The sequence below is a fragment of the Furipterus horrens genome, unplaced genomic scaffold (assembly GCF_987537825.1).
Source record: "Furipterus horrens unplaced genomic scaffold, mFurHor1.1.pri manual_scaffold_4, whole genome shotgun sequence".
Taxonomy (NCBI): Eukaryota; Metazoa; Chordata; class Mammalia; order Chiroptera; family Furipteridae; genus Furipterus; species Furipterus horrens.
The window spans coordinates 142,543,153-142,566,582 of NW_028327174.1; the positions used below are offsets into that span (position 1 = coordinate 142,543,153).

Sequence of the window (23,430 nt, forward strand, 5' to 3'; positions counted from 1 at the left end):
AAGACGTGCACTTTCAATTCATTCATAGCTCCTCTAGTTATTTGGGATTATTATACATGAGTTCACATATGTTTTATGTGTTTAGGGGAAATATATGCAAGACAGAAATAGCAAGTGCCAAGGCCTCAAGTCAGGAGTGCATGTGTGTTGAACTTAAGGAACAGCAAGATGATGGGTGTGGTTGCTGGAATGGGGAGAGGAAAGGGGAGAGCCATGGGAGACGCTGTTTGGAGATGGTGGTGGGTCAGATCATGTAGCATCTTGTCAGCCACTGGCTGTTAGTTGCCACATCTGCACTGGGAAGAAAAACTTGGACAGACGTCAGCTTCTAACCTAGTGTGTGCAGGAATGTTCTTTATCCTGATTGGTTGCTAAGCTTAGAACTGTCTTTTCAGAGGTAGCGGAATTTCTTGACTATTTAATGTCTACAATAATAGAACTCTTATTAAAGTTTGGTACTCTTAATATGGGAGTGTGTAAGTCTAGTATTCAATTTTAACAAATCAGCTTCAGAAATGCATATTTATCACAATGTATAAAACACGTAATTGGGAAGTGCTTAAAATGATCTTGATTTACTACTGGTAAAACTTTAATAAATTGAGCAAGTTATATTTGAAAAGTTAATATATAAAGACATTTTATTCCATTGAATTTTAAAATATTACACAAGGGAATGATTTTTAACATAATTCCTGTTGAGTTCTATTTTTCAGCTGTTTAGACTTAAGTAGGCATGCTTATTTCAAAACTGCAGTTTTCTTCTACCAGGTCAAGTTTTTTCTGTACAGATTATCTTAATGCAACCACTCTAGGCTGGATAGAGCCTGGATCGAGGGAAGCACTAGTGCTCCCCTATTGGCTCAGAGCAAACCTCCCTCGAGTGGGGAGGGGTGGGGACGACCTTGGAGACCAGCAACAGGTTCACACTTGTCTAGGCTATTCAGTTACACATGAGACAGTGCGGTGAGAGGTTGTGTGCCGCTCTATATAGTGAATCATATTCTGAAGCGTAGTCCAAGTTCTCGTCTGTATGCAAAGAGTTAGCAGAATTTATTTTTTTATTTACATACATGCTTATTTCCTTTCCTTCCCATCCTGTTTGCCTCTGTTATTTCTCATCATAACTGCCTAAACAACCCTGATTCATTTTGTTATATCTGTGGCAGTTTCACCATTCCCAAAGGACAACCATCAACACATTTGTCAGGCAAGCCTATTTTGCATATTTTAGAGTAAAACTTGGTGATCAAAATAAGTCTTTGGCCCCTCACAAGGTGTGCAAGCAGTGTGTCGAGAGTTTACGGATGTGGACAAAGGGAACACGAGATAAATTGCCATTTGGTATACCTATGGTTTGGCGAGAGCCCAGAGATCATGTTCCTTTTGTATAGTGAAAACGTCAGGATATCACAAGAAAAATAAGTGTAAAACAGAGTATCCTAGTCTACGCCCAGTGCCTCATTCAGCTGAAATACCAGTGCCAGTTTTCATTGAACTACCTTCTTTGGAAAAACAGGAGTATGGTGAAGAACTAAGTGACAGCAGTGATGAAGATTTTGAAATTGAAGAGGACTCAGTTCTTAAGGGACTTGATCAGCATGAATTGAATGATTTGGCACAAGATTTGGGACTATCCAAAAAGGCTTCAGAACTCATAACATCAAGATTGCACGAGAAAAGCTTGCTTGAAAAAGGAGCGAAGGTATCCTACTTTCAGTCAAGAGAAAGTGCATTTCTGCAGTACTTTCGAAGTAACGGTAGCTTTGTGTATTGCCGTAACGTACATGGTTTAATGGAGGAATTGGGAATTCCAATTGATAACGCAACTGAATGGCGACTGTTATCAATAGCTCTAAGCAGAGCTTGAAGTGTGTCCTCCTCCGCAATGGCAATTTATTTTGTTCAGTCCCAATTGGCCATTCAGTTTGTTTTTGTGAAGATTATGAAGACATAAAGAGAGTCATTGATCTGTTGCAATGTCACAAGCACAACTGGGTCATCTGTGTTGACTTTAAAATGGTCTGTTTCCTTCTTGGTCAGCAACGCGGATACACCAAGTATCCCTGTTTTCTGTGTATGTGGGACAGCAGAGCTCGTGAGAAGCACTGGGTGGAGTCGAATTGGCCTCCAAGATCTGACCTCAGACCTGGTGATCCAAACATTCTACATGAGCCACTTGTTGACAGAAAGAACATTATATTCCCACCTCTGCACATAAAACTGGGTCTCCTAAAGCAATTTGTTAGAAGCTTTGCCAACTGAAGGAGACTGCTTCAAGTACAGTAGTCCCTCGCTCTATCATGGTTCACTTATCACAGTCTCACTGTATCACAGGATTTTTAAAAATATTATATTTAATTATTTCTTGCAGATTTTTCACTATATTGCAGGATTTTGTGGTACTGTATACGTATGTTCTTAAAGTTACGTAGATTTAAGAGTGTAGAATAAATGTAAGGTTCCTACTTCGCAGGGGTGTCTGGAGTGTAATACCTGAGATAAGTGAGGGAATACTGTATCTCATTTTGGCATTTCCTAGCCTGTCATTGGAAAAGATAAAATACCTTAATATGTATGTTTGGTGGCAGAACTTTACTACTTGTACACAATTTGACTTACAGCAACAACATATAGACTTTATATGAATAAAATAACTCTAAATAAACAGTATATTCAGGTAATTTTTTCTTTATTTTCCTTTGTATGTACATTCTGTATTATTTTGGGGGACAAAGGAAGGGTATCCTGTACCTTAAAACAGTTGATGTGATAGAGAAAAACTGGTGTCATTTTGGATTCTGATGCGAAAAGTTAGTCAAAAACAGCTGTCAGATCTAACTCAACAAAAATCGTGTTCCCCAGTGTTATCATTTTTAACCATTTGAATCCTTTTTAATTGTGCAGATCAGTGACATCAGGCACATTCACATTGCTATGTAAGCATTACCACCACCATCTGTAGAACTTCTTTCATCTTGTAAAGTTAAAACTTTAATCATTTAGTTACTCCTCATGTCCTCCTCCTCCCAACTTCCAGCATCTACCCTCCTAATTTGGTCTCTACGCATGTGACTATTCTAGGTACATTATAGAAGTGAAATCCCATAGTATTTGTGCTTCATTTCACTTACCATAATGTTTTCAAGGTTAATCTGTGTTGTCAAATGTGTCAGAATTTCTTTTCTTTTTAAAGCTGAATAATATTCCATTATTTGTATATACTCTTTTTCTTATTTATTCATCTGCAGATGGACACTTGTGTTGCTCCTGTCTTTTGTTTATTTTGAATAATATTTCTATGAACATGGTTGTACAAATATATCTTTAAGACCATGCTTTGAATTCTTTTGGGTCTATACCCAGAAATGCAATTGCTGGATCGTGTGGTAATTCTATTTTTAATTTTTCTGAGGAACTTCCATACTTTTTTCCATAGTGGCTAAAACATTATACATTATTGCCAACAGTGCACAATAGTTTACATTGCTTCACAGATTCTCTAATTTCTCCTTGCCAACACTTATTTTCTGTTTGTTTTTGTTTTTGTTTTTTGTTGTTTTTTAGTTTTGTTTTGTCTTTTTTTTTTTTTTTTAATGGGTGTGAGGTAGTATTTCATTGTATTGTAGTTTGGATTTGCATTTTCCTAATGGTTAGTGGTGTTAAGCATCTTAACACATGCTTATGGGCCCTTTGTATGTTGTCTTTGGAGAAATTTCTATTCAAGTTCTTTGTCTATTTTTAATCAGGTTATTTATTTTCTATTGTTGAGTTTTAGGGGTTCTCTATATATTCAATCCCTTATCAGATACGAGATTTTCAAAATTTTTTTCTGTTCTTTCGGTTGCCATTTTCTAATGATTCTAATGATAGATCATTATCTAATGATAATACCTAATGATGAATGATAATATCTTCTGAACAAAAGTTTTTAATTTTGTTGATATCCATTTTGGTTATTGTTTTTTGTTGTCTGTGCTTTTTGGTGTCATTTCTTTTTAAAAAATGGCAAATCCAGTGTCATGAAATTTTCCCGTTTTCTTATGAGTTTAACATTTTATTTATTTTTTATAGGGTTGAACTTTGGAGAGAACCAAGCAAATCCTTGGGCATCAGCATTGTTGGTGGACGAGGCATGGGGAGTCGTCTAAGCAACGGTGAAGTGATGAGGGGCATTTTCATCAAACATGTTCTTGAAGATAGTCCAGCTGGAAAAAATGGAACCTTGAAACCTGGAGATAGAATAGTAGAGGTACCCTCCAGAGAGCTTTCTGTGCTACGGTGCTTCACCTATTGCATCCTCTTTACCAAGGAAATCACCATCTTTACATTGGTTGCTCGACTAAACATTAGAGTAAAATGTGCTTATGGTTAAAGCTTTTCATTTTTTTCTCTTTCTTTTTAAAAATTTTATTTAATTCTCACCCGAGGACATGCTCATTAATTTGAGAGAGAGAGAGAGAGAGAGAGAGAGAGAGAGAGAAACATTGATGTGAGAAACATTGATTGATTGTCTCCCATAAGCACCCCAACAATTGGTGTATGGGATGACACTCCAACCAACTTAGCCACCTGCCCAGGGCAAAGCATTTCTGATTTATTTTTATTCATAATTGTTCTCTTCAGTGTATGCTGATAGATTTTATATCTTGATGTTTGAAAGTATAACCAACCATTTTTAAAGACATTGGGCCTTAGAGAAAATAATTAAGTTCTTGTGAAAAGAGCCAAGTGAATTTCTTGGGGAGATAGTTCTTTACTAGTGTATATTCACATGCAAAATATGTCCAGCATGATTAAGTTGGAATTCAGATTCCATTTCAAAAATTAGAGTTATTTTACTGTAAACTTTATTAGATGAGATTTTTTCCCAAGTGAGGCTTTTTTATAAAATCTTTCATGCTAAAGCCCTGATTACCTTTCATATAAATGCCCCCAGCCCCAGTCCAAACTTGGATTTTCCTTCTAGGTGCTGTGCCTGTTCTTCACTCAAATCTATGTGTGTGTGTATGCCACACATGTATACACACATGTATCTTGTTATATGTGAGAGAAAAGCATTTGGTCAAATTGTACCTAATTCCTTAATTCAAATCAAAGTTTAATAGTTTAAATAGACTCTTCCCTCAGGAGTCACTCACTTATTTACTTAGCAAATATGCCCGGAACAGCTGTTGCATTCCAGGTGTATAACGGGCTTTGGGCATCCCACAGTAAACAAGGCACCATGCTTGCCTGTCCGGTGGGACACACTTGACAAGTAATCAAGTCACTTCGAGCAGTGTGATAAATTACTTGATCATGATAAGCATAGTTTTAGTAAGAGGGTAGAGAAAGAGATACCTGACCCAGATTTGCTAAGTTGTCAGGACTTGACAGAGTAGACTAAAAGAGACAACTTCCAAATAGAAATTGATCGCTTTGTTACTATGATGACCATTATATTTACTTTATAAAGTGATTGTCTCTCATTTTCTAAAACCATAAAACTTACACATTAAAATGTGTTAATTGTTTAGAAGAAGGTTCTAACTTAGCCATTTTTTTAAATTAGAATTTTGGGGATTGATTGATTGATGATTACTGAGAGCTTAAGAAGGAAAAAGATTGAGACTTGAAAGAAAGCAAGGGCTTTGTATGTTTTATTTTCCTGCTGACTACTACAAGGAAGAATGGTGGGCTTTTTTTCTCTTCCTGCACACTTACCTTTCATTAGATGAAACCTTAGCCCCCTTTTAAAGAATATCTAAAATTTCCATTGTAGATGACCACAAGGCAGTTTCTTTTATGGGTACTTCACTATTAAATACCTTTGATGTAAGTAGAAAAAGTAAGAAGTGCTTAAAATTATTTCTGGACAGGATTGATCATAGTTTGCACCAAAAATACTGTTTAAAAGTATTAAGAATGTTAAAACATCCCTATCCAATTGAAAAGGATTTTTTTGTGTGGTCAAGTGCTGTGTGCTTTTCAGCAGTGGTTTGTTGAATGCTATTGTGTGTGGGAATTTTCCTCATAAGTAAGAAAGCCTTAGGCTTCTGTAATCATAGGGATCCTAGGACATATTTCTGCTTAGAGTTTCTGAAAATGTATATAGACTAGATGAATAGAGACCTGCAAATGATTTTATTCCAAGTAATAGAGTTCTTTGTGTGTAAGCAAAGATATTTAATGTCCCATTAAATTTTCCCACTAATGGAATATATAGTATACATGAATATTAACTTTTGCTCTTTTAAAGTTAGAAGTCATTTTTAATATGCACTGAAAGAGATGTTAAATTTCACCTAAGTTTCAATCTGAGGGAGTTTTCCAGTTACGTGTATATACATATGTATATACTTTTTTTAAAGGTGATAATGTTCTATGCAGAGATCTAATAATTTTATTTTCCAGAATAATGTCCCATCTGACTTTGCTGTTTTGTTATATATACCATATGGTGGTAATTGGAAATGATAAAATGATAAAATAATACAATATCCTATAGTTTTCTGACAGGATTAGCATTTGGCCTTTCAAACTATTTTTCTTCCTTATCATGTAGTGCATCAGCGGAGCTGATCATCACCTAGGCAAGCCATGTAAAAGGTTTCAAAATGACTTTCATTCTAAGCTACTTATATAAGAATTACTAACAAGTAAGCATAATTTCTTGGCTTCCTACTCCTGTCATGTCTACTACAAAGATTCTTTTGCAAAACTAACCTTACCATTACCTGTTATGTCTGAACGTCAGAATTTTGTTTTTAACTTCAACCTTCCCTGTCCAGAAAAAATGACACAATGCATCACCCACTCACTTCCCAAACCACTCTTAATGAATTGGAAAAAAATTTCTACAGTGACTTTCATGATGAAGACAGTGCTACTAGGCACTTCACTTCCCTTACATTATTTCTCTAATTATGCTGATTTATTAAAGGAACAGCCAAGCAGCGTAAGGAAAGCAGAAACAGAGCCTTCATTCTAGTTGATTATTATTTCAGTTGATTAGTAGAGACAGAAATCAGTGTCCAAAATAAGGGACCATAGTCTGCTGACCTGGTTAAAAGTTCTGCAGCCTCATAACAGTCTCAATTAATTTTGATTCTGAACTGATTTTCCAGGAGCCTCCTCCAAGGATCGTCAGAACTCCAGATCCACAAATTGTTCTGTTGTTCTATAGCTTCTTGAAATGTTAAGCTGAGGCCTTCCATTGCAGGTGGATGGCATGGACCTCAGAGATGCAAGCCACGAACAAGCTGTGGAAGCCATTCGGAAAGCAGGCAACCCTGTAGTCTTTATGGTACAGAGCATTATAAACAGAACAAGGGTAAGCAAACACAGAGGGCAAGGTAGGCATACCCAAACAGCGTTCAACTTGGAATCTAATGGATCAAGGGCCAAGTTGTCTCTAGAAGCAAAGATATAGAGTCTTGGAATCTCAGGAGACTTGTTAAAAGTTTGTATTGCTTGTTTTTTTGTTTTTTTTAATTGAATTGTCCTGGAAATCCCTGCTACCATATTTAATAAACACTTGAAATTTGTTTTACATGCACAGAAGATTCATTGGTGGCCAATGATATCTAGATGGACAATTATTAATATTCATTATAGAAATAAAGTATATAAGTTGTTAAGAGGAATGTGCTATATAGTCTTTCAGGTTAATAGTCTGTGACCTTTAGTGGAGTCCCTTAGAAGCCAGCGAGATTACATTTTCTTTATAAATTTATTCTCTTAGAATTTTCAGTTTATGAAACCCCATTATCACCTGTGAATGATCTTAATGTATTTGTCTGTCCCACTGAACAAGTAAATTTACACGTGGTGGATTTTGTTTAAGCTTTATGTCTCTGTACTAGTTATTTCATAACTGCTGTTTCCCAGCTTCAATCACTGTATAGCTCTTCATCGCTGATTAGTCCCTGGTGGACAGAAACCTACTAACCCTTTTTCCATCAGTCATCACAGGTAAAATGGCTTCAAAATTATTTTTTAAAAGTGTAAGTGCATTTAGTGAATGTTGCAGATAGAGAAGATACTAGTGAGGCTTTGTGTACTTGATATGCCCTGATATCGCTGAAGATGAAAATTATGCCACGAGTTTAAGACTGTTTTTCTATTCCTTCTGTATGCCTCAATAAAAAGGAAATTATTTTAATGTGCAGCGGTTCTTAAATATATTTGGGCCAAATAGCTTTCAGAAAGTTCTTCAAAAGCACGTCTGTTCACTGAAAAGTTTGCACGGTGTTGCAGGGGTTTCCTGGATGTCCTGAAGCTTACAGAGAAGTTCACTATTGGAATTAAGTTAAAGATCCCTGACCTGTTGATTCTCATTGAGATACCTGCTTATTATCTTTTAAGGCTGGTTGTCTTTAAAAGAAAAAAGGTCAACATATGTGAGGGGAGTTAAAAGAATTACTTAAAATTTAAAGCATGTAATTTTAAATAAAATACATTTAACTTTTAAAATTACAGAATTTAAGATATCAATGCTGAAATGATGGTAGGAAAGTAACAAACAGCTCTGTAGATGAGATCAGTCAAAGTAATTTGTCAAAATCTGTGCCATTGAATAAAAGTGATTAGATTTATCCTATTGGTCCTTCCTTTTGTTGTCAAGACAGGTGTAGCTCTGCTCTGGGTTTACTGTAAGAAATGAATTTAGTAGTTCTTAATGTAAGCATTTATCTTCACATCTGCAGCTTTTAATCATTCAGTTGTTTCTTGTTAGGTAATAATTATTCATTCAGTTGAGAAAGTGTGCCCATGGTAGCGCTGCATCATACCAGTCTTTTCAAATGCTGCTCAGTTTGTTTAAATAACTATAAATCTTCCTACATTTGTTTCCCTTTCTTGGTTAAGCATAGACTCAGCATGATAATGTTGGTAAATGGCTGTTTAAGTTAAAGCTATTTTTTGTGGGGGTGGGTTTTATGTATTTCTTCTTTTGTTTTATTTTTATTTTTAAACTTTTATATAGGATGATGCTATAAACTGCTGAGTAGGATTCTCTATACTACTTTTTAAAAACTTAAACTGCAAATATTTATTTCAGTGCCAGTCACATTTTCTAATGAGCTGGGAAGATTTTTTTTTTTTTCATGCACCTGGAAAATATTCCTATTTTATTATTCGAGTTATAATGATGCGTGATTTTGTAGCAATTATTCCAGGATAAATCTTGCTCAAGTAAAGTTTCAGGACATGCCACCCCAAAATATAGAACATTGGATATTGAATATTTTAAGCTAAAGAAGTTTGAGAAAAGACAGGTGCTAGGATGACACTGACCTCCCTCTTCTACCCTGAAGCAGGTGTGAGATCCTCAGGTGAGAGGTGCCCTTCCTGTACCTGGAGAAAAGATGGAGGGATGCTGAGAGGAAACGGAATGAACAGATTTTGCTAAGTTTCCCCCAGTTCACTCCATTTAGCTCATAGCTCATATTCTTTTGTCCTGTGATACTATCCACAACTTCCAACTGTCATTCAACCTAATGTAAAAACACGCAGGTTTAACCATTTCTTCAGGTCTTTATTTCCTTACGAAGGCTTCATATCACATAGAACTTATATTAAATCAGTATGTATACTTTTCTCTTGTTAATCTGTTTCTTATTACAGAGCTCCAGCTGAGAACCTAAGATGGGTACAGGAAAGCTTTTTCCTTCTCTACATATGCATTTTGCTTTGGGAAATTATCATTAATTTTGCATTTAAAATCAGATATACTTTGTATTCAATAATTTACTTCCCTGTGGAAGTAAATTGAGTCTACTATAATCTAAGAAACTTATGTTTCTTAATGGTAAACGTTTTGTTAGCGGATGTAATAAAGCTTTAAGAAAAGCTTATACATAGGTTGAAAAGCCTGTCTTTGGCTCTAAGACTGCTCAAGAACCAGAGCTTCCCAGAACTAGGCCTGATAATTCCACCAGTGTGACACTTTACACGATTCAGTCGGACTGCATCATCATAGGAGAGGATGGGCCCTATTACAATGGGCCAGGGAGTGTTTTTGTCTTCCCTCTGCTGCTGCTTATTTAATAACATTTCTATTTTTATCAGCACTTGAAACGATAAACAGAAGTTTTGTCATTGATTTTTTTAATAAGAAATACAGTCTTTCTATAAATCTTTCTTTAATAAAGTGATCTACCACTTCCCTTCTGTGTTCATGCTGTACTTCTATATTCTGTTCTCAGGGCCAAATTCTAATCCTATAAGAGCTGCAAATTTAAAAAAAAAGAAGAGAAGACAGGCAAGCAAAACAAAAAACTAGAGCTCTCTTTAAATATTCTATTTCTTGCCATTATGGTTTTATTTTATATTTTATTCTACAGAATTATAAAGGAAATTAAAACCGAAACATTCCATGTATGAGGATTAAAGATCATCTCTACCTTCCATAGCATTGAGTTTTTTTTCGCCTGGGATATGTTTTTAATCTCTGCCTAGTCATTTCTTCCATCATAGTATATGGTCACATTCCTTGGCATTTGTGATCATCTTTTTTGTGGAGCAGGAGTTGACATTTTAAACTGAAAAGAAGAGCAAACGTTGAGATGAGCAGAAATGTCATTGTGCCCATATCTGTTTTCTGTCTTCTCTCTGTAGGAAAAACATTGCAGAAGAGCAGATTGAAAGGGTAATGTGGCATGAGCTTACGTACAGGCGCACAGAGTGAGGGTAGTCTTTGCAGAGTGCTCTTCCTTGCAGGGCGGGGTCACGTGACAGCCTCTCCAACTCTCCCTGCTTGCCAGTGCAGACTTTTTATAGAGAGAAATAACACAAACATTTAATTGGAGCCAAAATGAATTTTAAATGTCTGCAGTTTCCTCTGAAAGATGTAGTCAATAGAAGGAAAAGATAGCGGGTATGAAGAGAAGGAGAATTTATTGTGCTAAGGAAATTACTTTTTTTTCCCTTAAACTATGAAAATGCTAAATTCTATCTGGCAGTCATCCTGCCTTTAATATGTATATTCAAATCCAGTAGCCCTAGTTCCATGTATCACAGGCAAGCCACAAAACCTATGGGAAATACTCTGGGGCAGGACTTCAACTATCGTTCAAAGCCTCATAAATTCCCCAATATATAATAATGTGGGAACTTTTATAAGGAATTAAATATGTGTATGTATAATATTTCTACTTCCACAGAAAAGTGGGCAGAAATAGAGAACACCACTGTACAGTGATTCATTTTTTTAAATTGTTGGCATCACTTTTTAACTAAAAAAAAATATTATTGATTTTAAGCAATCTTACTATCTAGTCAAAGTATGAAAATTTCCTTATTGAGAAACAAGGTAGAAGACTAAGAAGGTTACCAGTGAATTAGCAGACAAATGTTTAATTTGCATTCTGAAACAGATAAGACTATTCTTTGTTTTACAAGAAGAAAAGCATAGTTTGCTTTTAAATGTGCGTGGTAAAAACTTCTGTGATTTTAGTTTTGAAACATGTTTACTGATCTGCATAGAATATATCTTAGTATATAAAGTAGACAAATATACATCCATCTATCTGGTAGTGAAGACATTTAGTGAAAATAAAAGAATTTAGGAATCTATTTGACAGACTCATTTCCTATTGGTTTGTGGCCAGATGTAAATAGAAGTATAGATTCAGGTCACATTTAGTTCTAGACTGTTTAATAAGATGTCATTATTAATAGAAGATCTGACAGTCTGACAGGATCTAGCTTTACACAGTTATTGAAATCAGTAAGGACTTTGTTCTTAAAACTGAGTTGTTTGGAACACATTTCCTTGCGCTCAGCGCCTGTTATGTTTCCTTTTAGAAACCCCCCTTGCCTTCCTTGCCGCACGGCCCTTACCCTAAGTACAGCTTCAGCAGCACTAACCCGTTTGCTGATTCTCTGCAGTTCAGCGCCGACAAGGTTGGATAATGCCCATTGTCTTGCCTTTTGCAAGTGTTTTGTTCTTTGTTCCTGTTGTGCCTTTGTTCCTGTTCACTGTTTACTAAAATTGGGCAGGGAAAAAAAAACCTGTGTGTTTGGAGTGGGCATGTAAATTCTTTCTTAAGCACATTTTCTTGCCAGAGCATATTCACTTTTGTAGCTGAAAATAAATGGTCCTTCTGAAGGGTAAGGGAGAATGTTGAGTACAGTGCCTTTTCTGTGTGTTGGTGTGAGTTAAATTTTCTGATATTTAAGTTTTTGTTAGTTGCCAAATATATGAAATACTGTCACACATAATCTTTTTAAACATTGTGATGGTTTAAATCTTTAATAGGTTTATACTGGGTGGTCCTAAAATCCCTCCTGTAAGTTAGTCATGCCACAGAAAATCATGTATTTACAGGAGTCCGTTGAATATTCATACAGCACGTCCATGTTAATGCCTGAATCAGGAACCTTGTAACTGTTGCAACATTTGTAAATCTGTACTTGGATACTCTCATATTCTGATGAAATTATAAATCCAAAATTGAAACAAACACAAGAACTAATATACTATAATTTGATCATGAAAAGGAAGAAAGCTGTGAACAATTTCTTTCAGGAAACATTTTATGAATATTCATTGGAATTTCATGTTATTGTAATGAAGAAAACCAAAGATGATGTATCTGAAGGAATATGTTTTCTGTTACTGTAGGAATTACAGAATTCAAGTAGAGTTATCTTCCGTTGTTCCCCAACTAACCCTTTTGCTCCCACACCATTTAAGGTTTGTCTTCATGTGAAATTTTCATGAGTAAGTGGTGTGTTACAGTGTGCTGTGTGTGTACATTATACTGTGTGCATACATGGCATGGAGTGATTTCAAGTGCACTTTACATTTTTGCCAATGAAAACTAAACGATCTTCGTTAAAGAGTTACATTTTTATTAACACATTTTAAGAAGTGTCAGCAACAAGCCAATTATATGATCTCAGTTAGAATGAGGGTTTAGAGAGTGGTAAAATAAAGCACCTAATTGCCTTTAGTAAATACAGGCTTGTATTAGTTTTGTGATTCATCAGCTCTGTTAGGGCACCGTTTTAGTTTACTCATGGTGTAAAAGTGTGCCTAAGATCCTGAACAGTTTGTAGACGGTAGGTTTGTTCATTTGTTTGTTAAGAAAATACCAGCTCAGAAAAGTTATGCATCAAGTAATATCTAAAATTTGTACCTATAAATTTATTTAAATTATGGGAAGTTTAAATTAGATTTTGTTCTAATTTTTTAAAATGTAATGAGCTTAATTCATGCTTGCTAACATTTTTCATTGTTACTGAGAAGTAATTTTTTTATTTTAACCAGAAAAAATTTTAATTATATACCCCCCCCAACTTAATATGTTTAATGAACCTTGATTGGGTCAAATGAGCTTTGCTTATTTTTAACTTATACATTGTTAATTTGAGAGTTTTATGCCCAACCTTTGGGAAGATAACAAGGGTGTTGTTTGCACTAGTAAGTTGTCTGTTTGACCAGTGGTGTGTAAACTGAACATTTTTAATACAGTACATTCTGTAACTTGAAAATCTATTGTCCTATTAGTCTGTCAATCAATCAGCTTTCCTGTGTTTTGCCAGAAAAACAGTGATTCATGTTTATTATGATCATTGTGGGATAACTTAGAATCCTGAAGTGCCTACTGAATCATCAAAGAAAGATTACATTCAATGCCATATAGTTTTAGAATTAGGTATATTTTGTGGTATTTTGGTTCTTGACACCAGTTAATAATCCCTAAGTATTTGTGCATGCCTGGCCTTTAGTGTGTTCTGTAAAGAGTTATTTTTTTTTTTGCTTTTAAATCACATTTTTCCCCCATATATACACATGTAAAATAAAACGAGGTATATTAGAGGGATTTTTGTATAGAATGAAAGGTGAAATAAAGAAGGATAGGAAAAGGTAGATTCCAGGCATCGGGGATACTGTCATACAAGGGTTAGAACTTCGGCTGGGTATCTGTGACTCTCGAATTAGGTACAGTCTTACTATGGAAATTGGAGGAGACAACCTGGTGTAGTGGAAGGTGAATTGGATTGGGTTAAGAATTAAGCAAAAAAGAACTATTGTGGGATTTTGAACAAAATCTTTCACTTTTCATGGCCTCAGAGTATTAATCTGCAAAGTGAACTCTGACTTAAGGTCCTTTTAAATTCTAATATTCTGTTTGATAATCTAATAGAGGAAGCCAAGTCCTTTTTTTGGATTAGGACCTATGTGACAGCAAGTATATATGTACCATATTTTGAGTTTATAGGAAGTAGTCTCCCATGTTTCTCGTTTACCTTGCAAGCTACCCTGGCAGGGAAACGATGGTGTTGTCCCTTCAAATGAGCCTCAGATCCAAGCCTGTGTGTTCTGTGCTCACAAGCTCGCTCCCTGGGAGAGGAACATGCATGTGCAGTGCTCATGTTCATGGATCTGTAGGCACAGCCATTTGGAGAGAGGATTCAGGTAGCAATAAAAAGTGACTTATATGTAGTCTCACTAGCAATCTTTGAACTTCTTTGGTTGTTTGATTAGCATCTTCATTTTTTTCTAGTTTCTTGGAGGACTTTTCTAGAGCCCTCCCAAATCTTGCCCAGATGCCTGGACAGTTATGATAACTTGTGAATGAAAATTTCCAGAAGGAGAAATTTGTATAATTTTTTATCCTAAGTTATTTAAGCCTTAAAACTGAATAGTTCATCACCTTAAAATACCAAATAACAATTTAATGAAATATTCTGTGAACATACCATTGATTTTGTAAACTTTACCTGAATCCTTTCTGCCATTTTATTTATATATATTTGTATTTCCCATTGTTTATGTGTCAGATATTTTTAAAGCCTGTTTTTTTTTTTTTTTTGACATTATTCTCTTATTTCTTTTCCTTAACTTCTTTCCCCTTAAGTTGCACATACCCACTGCATTCCTCTTGTTCCCACAGGGACCCAGTCAGTCAGAAGCGGAGCCAGAAAAGGCCCCATTGTGCAGTGTGCCTGCGCCCGCCCCTTCAGCGTTGGCAGAAATGAGCAGTGACTCTGCCCCGACAGCTGCGAGCAGAATCTCAGAAGTGGACAAAGAGGATGAGTTTGGGTATAGCTGGAGTAAGTTGTCGTTTTGTAATGCATTTCATTATAAGAGGTATTTAAAAAACTTTGTGTTTCTCAAGACTTATGCCCTAAATGACAAGGGAAGTTTTAGCTGGAGTTATAAATACTGCAATTTTGTGTGGAAAAAAAAAAAACTTTTTGTTTTTTCTTGAATACAGCACACATTCCCAAGGCATGAAATCATATTCCTCCTTTTATTCAAGTCTGCATTTCTATTAAAGCTCATCTTGTCATTTATATGAGAATTTAAAAAGACAGGGCACTCTCTCAGAAGCTATGAGTGGGTCAACGACCTTGTGGGAACTAGTCATCTCCCCGCTCTAGGCCTCAGACCCTTCCAGTTGTTGATGCTATGCCTTGAAATTTGGTGTTTTCTCTACTAGGATGGTAATATAGTACAATTGTTGAGATAAAAACTTTGGCCATTTTACAAATTGTTTAACTACCTCTAAATTCTTAATGGTTTATTCCTCTTTTTAAAATGCAGTTTTTATCTCCCATTGCTAACTTTAAATTAGATAATGCCTGAGGAGTGCTTAGGACAATTCCTGATGCACAAGAAGCCTTCAAAGGCAACTATTATTAAGATTATTGGGGTGTCTCCATTTTATAAGGGCATAACCCATTTTATAGGGAAATAGTAAATATTCAGCCAAGAGTTATAAATGTGTCAGTGCTTTAAAAAGTTTTACTTTAAAAATATAATTATTTCCTTTAAGAACTTTATGGTATATGCTATTCAGAATTACAGAATGTAAAAGTTGTGTTGCTGCATTCTAGAAGGATTCAGGAAATGGCAGTTTATGGAATTGATCCAGTTAAGAATCCATATAGAAACCCTTGGCTGCTGTGGCTCAGTGGATTGAAAGTCGGCCCGCGAGCCAAGTGTCACTGGTTCAATTCCCAGTCAGGGCACATGACTGGGTTGCTTGTCAGGTCCCCAGTTGGGGGCGCAAATGAGAGGCAACCACACAGTGATGTTTCTCTCCCTTGCTTTCTCCTTTCCCCTCTCTCTAAAAATAAATAAATAAAAGTAAAAAACGAATAAATTTTAAAAAATCTATATAGGATACATGTTATCAGCCATATTGTAACATTTTCTGAGAGATGATTTGTACAATTTACAGTTCTCAGTCTATTTTCAATGAAATTAGAGTATATTTCAATGTGGCCAGAATATACTCTGAGGAAAGAATTAAATGGAACATTTCAGTTACCTGTTGTCACATCATAAGCTACCCCAAAACTTAATGGCTTGAGAAAGCAGTTTATGTTTATCTGTCAAGGTGCGGTGGTAGATTGGATTCCCTTGGGCTGGGCCTCAAAGATGGCCCAGTCACATGCCCAGCAAGTAGTGTTGCTACTGGCTGATTCCTCATCTGGGCCTGTGACATGGGGCACCTACATTTAGTTCTAACTCTTGAATGTGTGGGACGGGAGATGTGAGTGGTGTCATCTACTTAGGATGTGTGTCCAAAAGCAGGATCGGGTACACTGATATGTCCTAGCCTGATGGCTCTGTGCAATGACAAAACCCATTCTCTTTATTCTGGATGTATAAGCCAAGCAACTTACCAGCATGATATGACACACATTGTAGATTTTCCTATGAGAGAAAACCATCCAGTGACCAATCAAGATGAATACTCAGGATGTTTTGTTCTCCTCTGCAAATGATAAGGTTCTGTTTTAATCATAGTCTGAATTTGTTAATGTGGATCACTGTTGGACCTGATCACCCCAAACAAACCAACTGATCAGATACTGTACTCTCTGCACCCTGGGTGCAGACAAATTCCTCAAAGTGTGGGTGTCCCAGGAAACCAGTCTTGATGCCCCGGTGGCCAGTCTGTGTAGCTTTACTTAACTGCCAAGCATTACTTTGGTACAAATAAGGTCCTTTTGAGGCTCTTGTAAGTAGCCTTCTATAGTAAAGTGTTTGGCTGTGAATTAACTCTCAATTCATATAATTTTGTCGTTGTTACGTGTAGAAAATATCAGAGAACGTTACGGAACTCTCACAGGCGAGCTACACATGATTGAACTGGAGAAAGGTCGCAGTGGTTTGGGTCTAAGTCTTGCTGGGAACAAAGACCGATCCAGAATGAGTGTCTTTATAGTGGGGATTGATCCAAATGGAGCAGCTGGGAAGGATGGTCGATTGCAGATTGCCGATGAGCTTCTAGAGGTAATTTCTTGTAGAAAGTGCTGAATTTACTTTTGTGGAATCGGTGCAGTGGAATCATCAGTTTCTAGAAAATTCACCTGGGCCTCATATGGTGGTGGAGAAAACTGTCACTTGCCTAACAAAATAGATGCATTAGAGCAAATTTAGCACTAAACCAAATCTCTACTAAGTGGAGTCCATGTTCCCATTAACTTCCATTTAAAGGTCATGACTGTGTAGCACCAGAAACAATTTTTGCCCCAAGACAGTAATAAAGATTACACTTCAGAAAACCTTTATTTGTGTGCTGCATTTATTAGGAGCTTTTGAAAAGCCAAATGACCAATCATTCCCCAGTAACAAGACTGACCCATTAGACATTCTGTAAGTTGAATCCCTAATGGTAGAGTGATGGACGTTGGGTTCACTGGGGTCAAGGTTAAGACTTTTCTAACTAAAACAATAACTCAGCCCGCCAAACAAAATAAATTGTGGGCCGCACTTTATACTGTTTAGAATTACAATTGCTTGTTTTGTTTGTCCTTGCCTCCTCTAGGCTGGGATCCACATATTTTTATATTGCCTTAATACTCTTCCCTCTACCTTGTGTATATTTCCATTTGTTAGAATGGCTCAGTCAGCAGTAGCTAAATGACTAGACGACTGGCAGTTTCCATCAGGTACTGTGCTGCATAGGCACAACGTGCTTCTACAAGTGTTGCTTTTCCCAGTGGCCTATGCCCAGGGCTTGAGTTTTGAGACTCACTAGAAACTATGGCAATAGGGGACCTCTCAGGATGCTCTGTGAAGGTCACAGGTGCTTCCACAGAGCCCTTGCTTTATACAAAGCATGCCGAAGCCCAAGGCCTGCCAAGAAACTCACTCTCTGCTCTCCTACAGTCAGTCCAAGCGCTGCCTCTTCAGTCCAGGAAGATCAGACCATATGACATCATTTTACTGTTGGCTTTTAATATGAGCTTTTTAAAGTCAGGTTCCTGTTCTGGAAGAGATTATATATTTGTGTATATATAAAAAATATTGTGTGTGTGTGTGTAATATTTTAGAGGAAGAAATAAATGTGACTTTCATGAGCTAGATAGGATGATAAAAATTTACAAAATTAAAATTACAGGCTCTATTAATGATATTTGTTTCCCATAGATCAATGGTCAAATTCTATATGGAAGAAGCCATCAGAATGCTTCATCAATCATTAAATGTGCTCCTTCTAAAGTGAAAATAATTTTTATCAGGTGAACATTTTCTTTTTCTTGTTTACTAAGTATGTTGTATTAGCCCTTCAATTCTGAGTTCTTTTGAAGTAAAATAAAACATTTATAAATGTGTTAGTGTTACAGTTCCAGGTCTTTGGAATTACTGAATTTTCTCTAGTAACCCTTCTCGGTCTCAAAATAGAAGTTCCAAGTCTTTGGAATTACTGAATATTCTCTAGTAATCCTTCTAAGTCTCAGAGTAAAAGTTTGAAAATAATATGAATTATTGTGATATTATAGGCCAGTGTATTTTCTTTCAGAAATAAAGATGCAGTGAGTCAGATGGCCGTGTGTCCTGGAAATACAGTGGAACCTTTGCCTTCTACCTCAGAGAATCTTCAAAATAAGGAGGTATGTAGCTCGTGTCTGTTTTTCTGGGAAGATTTGATTGATATACCACTTATTAATTCAGCTAATAAGTATAGAACCCTTACAGACTATCAAAATTAAGTCATAACCTTGGCCCCCATGAAATTTATAGCCTAGTACAAGAAGCACTTGAGCAAATAAGCTCACCGCTTACATGAAGGCTAGTAGTAGAGTTTACATAGAGATTAATGAAGGTAGAAAAGGAGGTGTCAGTTCCACCCCTGGAGAGAGAGAATAAGATTTTAGAGGGGAGGTTACTTATAGGTTGGAAGTAGAAGACATGCGGGGGAAACATTGCAAGCAGAGGGCATGGATTGAGCAGTGGTGTGGAAGCTCTGGCAAATGTAGACCATTGCAGAATGCAGGGCATACTGAATAGCTGGAGACAGGGAACGGGAGCTGGTGAAGAAGGGTCACTGAGAAAGGAGGGAGGTAGGGTCAGATCATGGGAATGTAATGAAGACTTTGTCTTTGAGACCATGTTGTGGGGTACTCAAAGAATGAGAATTATATATTTTTTAAAACTTCTTTGGGAACTGCGGAGAAAAATCAGAGGTTGCAGGAAAAAGAAGTTAAGTTAAAAGGAGTAAGAAAATTATCAGAGTAGTTCAGGAGAAAGATAACAAAGCCCTGAACTAATGAAAAAAAGGGGAGGTTACATCATACAATTAAGACCTAGATACTTCATCCACAACTAAATGCTCTTATTGAGGAAGGTTGAACAGTTGAGAATTTATTTATCCCACAAATATTTATTGGATATCTGCCAACTTATTTATCCCACAAATATTTATTGGATATCTGCCTTGTATAGGTACTGTTCTTTGGGCAGGGAATAGACTGGGAAATGTAACAGATACAGTGTACAAGCTTTCTAGATGTCTGACTTGGTGACTTGATGGATGGATGGTGTTCACTAAAATAAACAAAAGAGGAACAAATGTTTGTAAAAAATAGGACTCATGTATTTGAGATAGCTTAAGATTGAAGTACAGTATATATTTTGTCTAGTGTTTAGAGATGGACTACCTTAGGTGAAGATTTGTCATAAAAGCTGAGGTTTTTACCTACAGAAAACATTTAGAGAGAAGAGGGCCAGACAGGATTATGTGCTGTCAGCAACAAGGGAAAAGGCTAGCACAGAGCGGTTAGAGACAAGGAAGAACCAAACGGACATGTTGCATAGCAGCTGAGGAGAGCACAGTTCCAGATGAGTATGTGCTATAACCTTGAATACTGCAAGGCAGTCATGTAAAAAGATGAATGAAGAAAGCCCATTGGACTTGACAATTAGGAAATTATTAGTGATTTTTGATAAAGCAAAAAATGCGTAAGAAGTTAGGCAAAAGAAGGCAGTGGCTAGAGGGTGCCAAAAACGTAAGACTTTTTTAGTGGAAGTTCTATTTTTATGTGTTAAGCTTTGGATATGTATTTTAGATGAATAAAAAGATGTAATAGAGAGAGAGGAAAGTTTAAAATTAGAAGAGCCATGATGATTTTCAGTGAGAGAAAGTGTAGGAAAAAGGAAACGCTATTCCCTAAATAAACATGAAAACATGAGGCTTGATCTATATATAAGAGAGATGTATGACCTATTGTCTCATTCTGGTGAACTGAGTCATTGCTCATAATGGTGAACTGAGTGAAGTAGTTTTTCATGATTGTAAAAGAGAAAATTTTATTTTCATATGGATTGTACCAAATATATCCCTTAATAAAGTGGAGTATTGTAATAATTTTCAGGTTGAACATTTAATAGCTTCTAAAGTCACTTACTGACTTAACACGATAAAAAATAGCAAATGGTACCTTGGCTGGTGTTCTATGTTTCAATGAGTTTCACTGTTTGGAAGCTGAATTGCTAGTAGATTTCATTATAGAGTCAATCCAGGGAGTTTGAAAACTGTATTGTGTCTCTGTGCCCTAAAATAATTGCTGTCTAATTATACCTCATTAGTATTTTGAAGAGAATACTGTTCATAAATGTCATAAAATGTTAAAATAGTAATTATGATTTGCAATATATGAAATAATATTGAATAAGTGGCCCTTATATTTAAACAAACAAAAGTACATAACACTCACTTGCTGTTTTTGCCATTTCTGTCCCTCTCTCAGGCTGAACCAAGTGTTGCTGCTTCCGATGCAGCTGTGGACCTCAGTTCATTTAAAAATGTGCAACATCTGGAGCTTCCCAAGGTAAAGCTGCTTTGAATTTGAATGAAATGAAAAATGTCCCTTCACACCTCTGTTCTAATCCACTGGTTCTCAAAAGTGTGGTCCCCAAACCAGAAGCATCAGTATTGCCTAGGATCTTGTTAGAAATGCAGATGAAAGGGAAGGGTATAGTCAAGGAACATGTATAAATGACCCATGGACATGGACAACGGAAATTGACTGTGGGAGAGGAGGGGTGGGGGGGGGAGGGTTGGGGGATGGTGGGGAGGAGGTTTGGCGGGGTAGTGGGAAGCAACAGGGGAAAAATTGAGACAACTGTTATAGAACAACAATAAAAAAATGCAAATGTTTGGGGCCACTATACCTACTGAATGAGTAACTCCGGGGTGGGCCCCCCACTAGGTTCTAATAAGCATTCTCAGTGATTCTAATGAACACTAAAGTGTGAAAACTACTTTGCTGATTGATATTTTAGCAGAGACCCTGGTTTTCCTCCTTCATGGCATCCCAAAGTCGAAATTTCACCATCCCTCCTTTGATTTATTTACCAAGGATCTGCTATGGGGAAAGTAAAGAATGAAGAAAGAGAAGTTATAGTTCTTTTTCCTCCATAAAACTGAAAGTTCTCATTACTAGGCATTTCACTGATAAGACATCAGTGAGGTATTTGCTTTTGAAAAAGTCTGAAGCCTAGGTTCAAATGATGGTTTTAAAGAAGTGGTTGCTGAATAGAAACCTATAAGTGCTGTCAGGTGCTGTCGGCTCCTGCTGGACTGCATGTGGACAGGATGGATGAGAGAATGAGCAGGAAGAGCAGTGAAGTGCTGAGGGAGAAGAGGAAGGAAAGAGTTGGGATGGGGAGATAGGAAGATATTTACATAAAATGCTACCACTTTCCAGCTGTGAGGCAATGCAACCTGATGCCACAGCACCTAAGCTTTAGTGGCAGTCAGTCTATCAGAGTTGGATTTGTTCTTCATCGGGTATATGATGTCTGTCTGGAAAAAGTCCAGACATTGTTAATATAACAAGAACAGTTTGCATGACATCAATGTAACCTGGAAGCCAAGGAGAGTGGACTAGAATGCACATGCATGAACAATGACGACTTCATTGTACTAGGCAGTGGGGGCAGTAGATGCCGTTGAGTGAGCCAATGTACTGTGTGGCCATCACATTCAAAATTATTAAGTGAGTAGAGAAATGAATCTGCATCAAATTTTGCATTAAGCTTGAGCATTCCTTTGCAAAAATTATTCAGATGATTCATAAAGCCACAGCTATGGGCAACTGGTGATGGACAGCTTTATCACAACACACCTATTCATGTATCACGTTTTGTGCAGAATTTTTTGGTGACTCAGCACCTGCTACAGGCCAGATTTGGTGCCCTATGACTTCTGGCTTTTCCCCAAACTAAAATCACCTTTGAAAGAGAAGAGATTACAGGCCTTTGATGAGATTCAGGAAAATACAATGGGGCAGATGAAGGTGATTGGAAGAGCTGTGTGAGGTCCTGAGGTGCCTACTTTGAAGGAGACTGAGGCGTTACTGTCCTATGTACTATGTTTCTTGTGTCTTATATCTTCTTCAGTAAATGTCTTTGTTTTTCATATTACATGGCTGGGTATCTTCTGGTTAGACCTCTTATACTTGACACGTTGTATGATCTTCATTTGCTTCAGTTTTCTCACCTGTAAATTGGAGATGATAATATGATCTTTGATATAGATAATTTAAGTATCAAATGAATTCTTTATAAAGTGGTCGGCATAATGCCTGGCACATGGTCAGACCTTGTTAAGCATGTAGGAGAAAAAAAATACTTTGACTTTACTGGTTTCTTTTTTACAATAGATAATCTAGCTATACATTTAAGAGAAGTCCTTAACAGGCAATTCATGTTGTTGGTGGAAGGAAAAGAACAAAAGTCATTAACGCCTTTATCTTCTCTACCAAGAAGTCTGTGCACTCAAGAATCTCTCATTCTATTGCCACTTAAGAGAGCTAATACCTTCCTCTTTCCCCTGCTGATTTCAGGGTTGCATTACCTTTCCCAACTCCTTTATAAGATCCTCTACTTCATTAAAACTAACTTGAATCAAGAGCCCATGGAGGTTATTTTAAGAATTCATCCCTCCTTGTCTTTGCTTATATTGGGATGTCATTCTGCTTTTTTTTTTTTCTTTTTAGTTTACTTTAGCTTATCCAAATCCTACATAACTCAGGACTTAGAGTAATTGTATCTCTGTTTATTTTGAAATATTTCTTCAATATTCTGGTCTATATAATGCTTACTATTAATGTCTTCATTTATTTGTCATTTAACTATGCATGGCTCAAGAGCATATCTCTTATGCTAAACTTCCATGTGGGTATATTTTCTAT

General features: G+C 36.5%; 1 protein-coding gene across 1 annotated transcript in view; it reads left to right on the plus strand.

The window, feature by feature from the left end:
• Positions 1 to 23,430, plus strand: part of MPDZ (multiple PDZ domain crumbs cell polarity complex component) — a 171,370-nt gene that overhangs the window by 126,493 nt on the left and 21,447 nt on the right. The window contains exons 26-34 of the mRNA XM_090274100.1: positions 4,075 to 4,252; positions 7,205 to 7,315; positions 11,791 to 11,889; positions 12,611 to 12,682; positions 14,889 to 15,048; positions 17,046 to 17,242; positions 18,383 to 18,474; positions 18,756 to 18,846; positions 20,983 to 21,063. Of these exons, the coding sequence (XP_090130226.1) occupies positions 4,075 to 4,252; positions 7,205 to 7,315; positions 11,791 to 11,889; positions 12,611 to 12,682; positions 14,889 to 15,048; positions 17,046 to 17,242; positions 18,383 to 18,474; positions 18,756 to 18,846; positions 20,983 to 21,063 (1,081 nt within the window). The remainder of the gene's footprint in view (positions 1 to 4,074; positions 4,253 to 7,204; positions 7,316 to 11,790; positions 11,890 to 12,610; positions 12,683 to 14,888; positions 15,049 to 17,045; positions 17,243 to 18,382; positions 18,475 to 18,755; positions 18,847 to 20,982; positions 21,064 to 23,430) is intronic.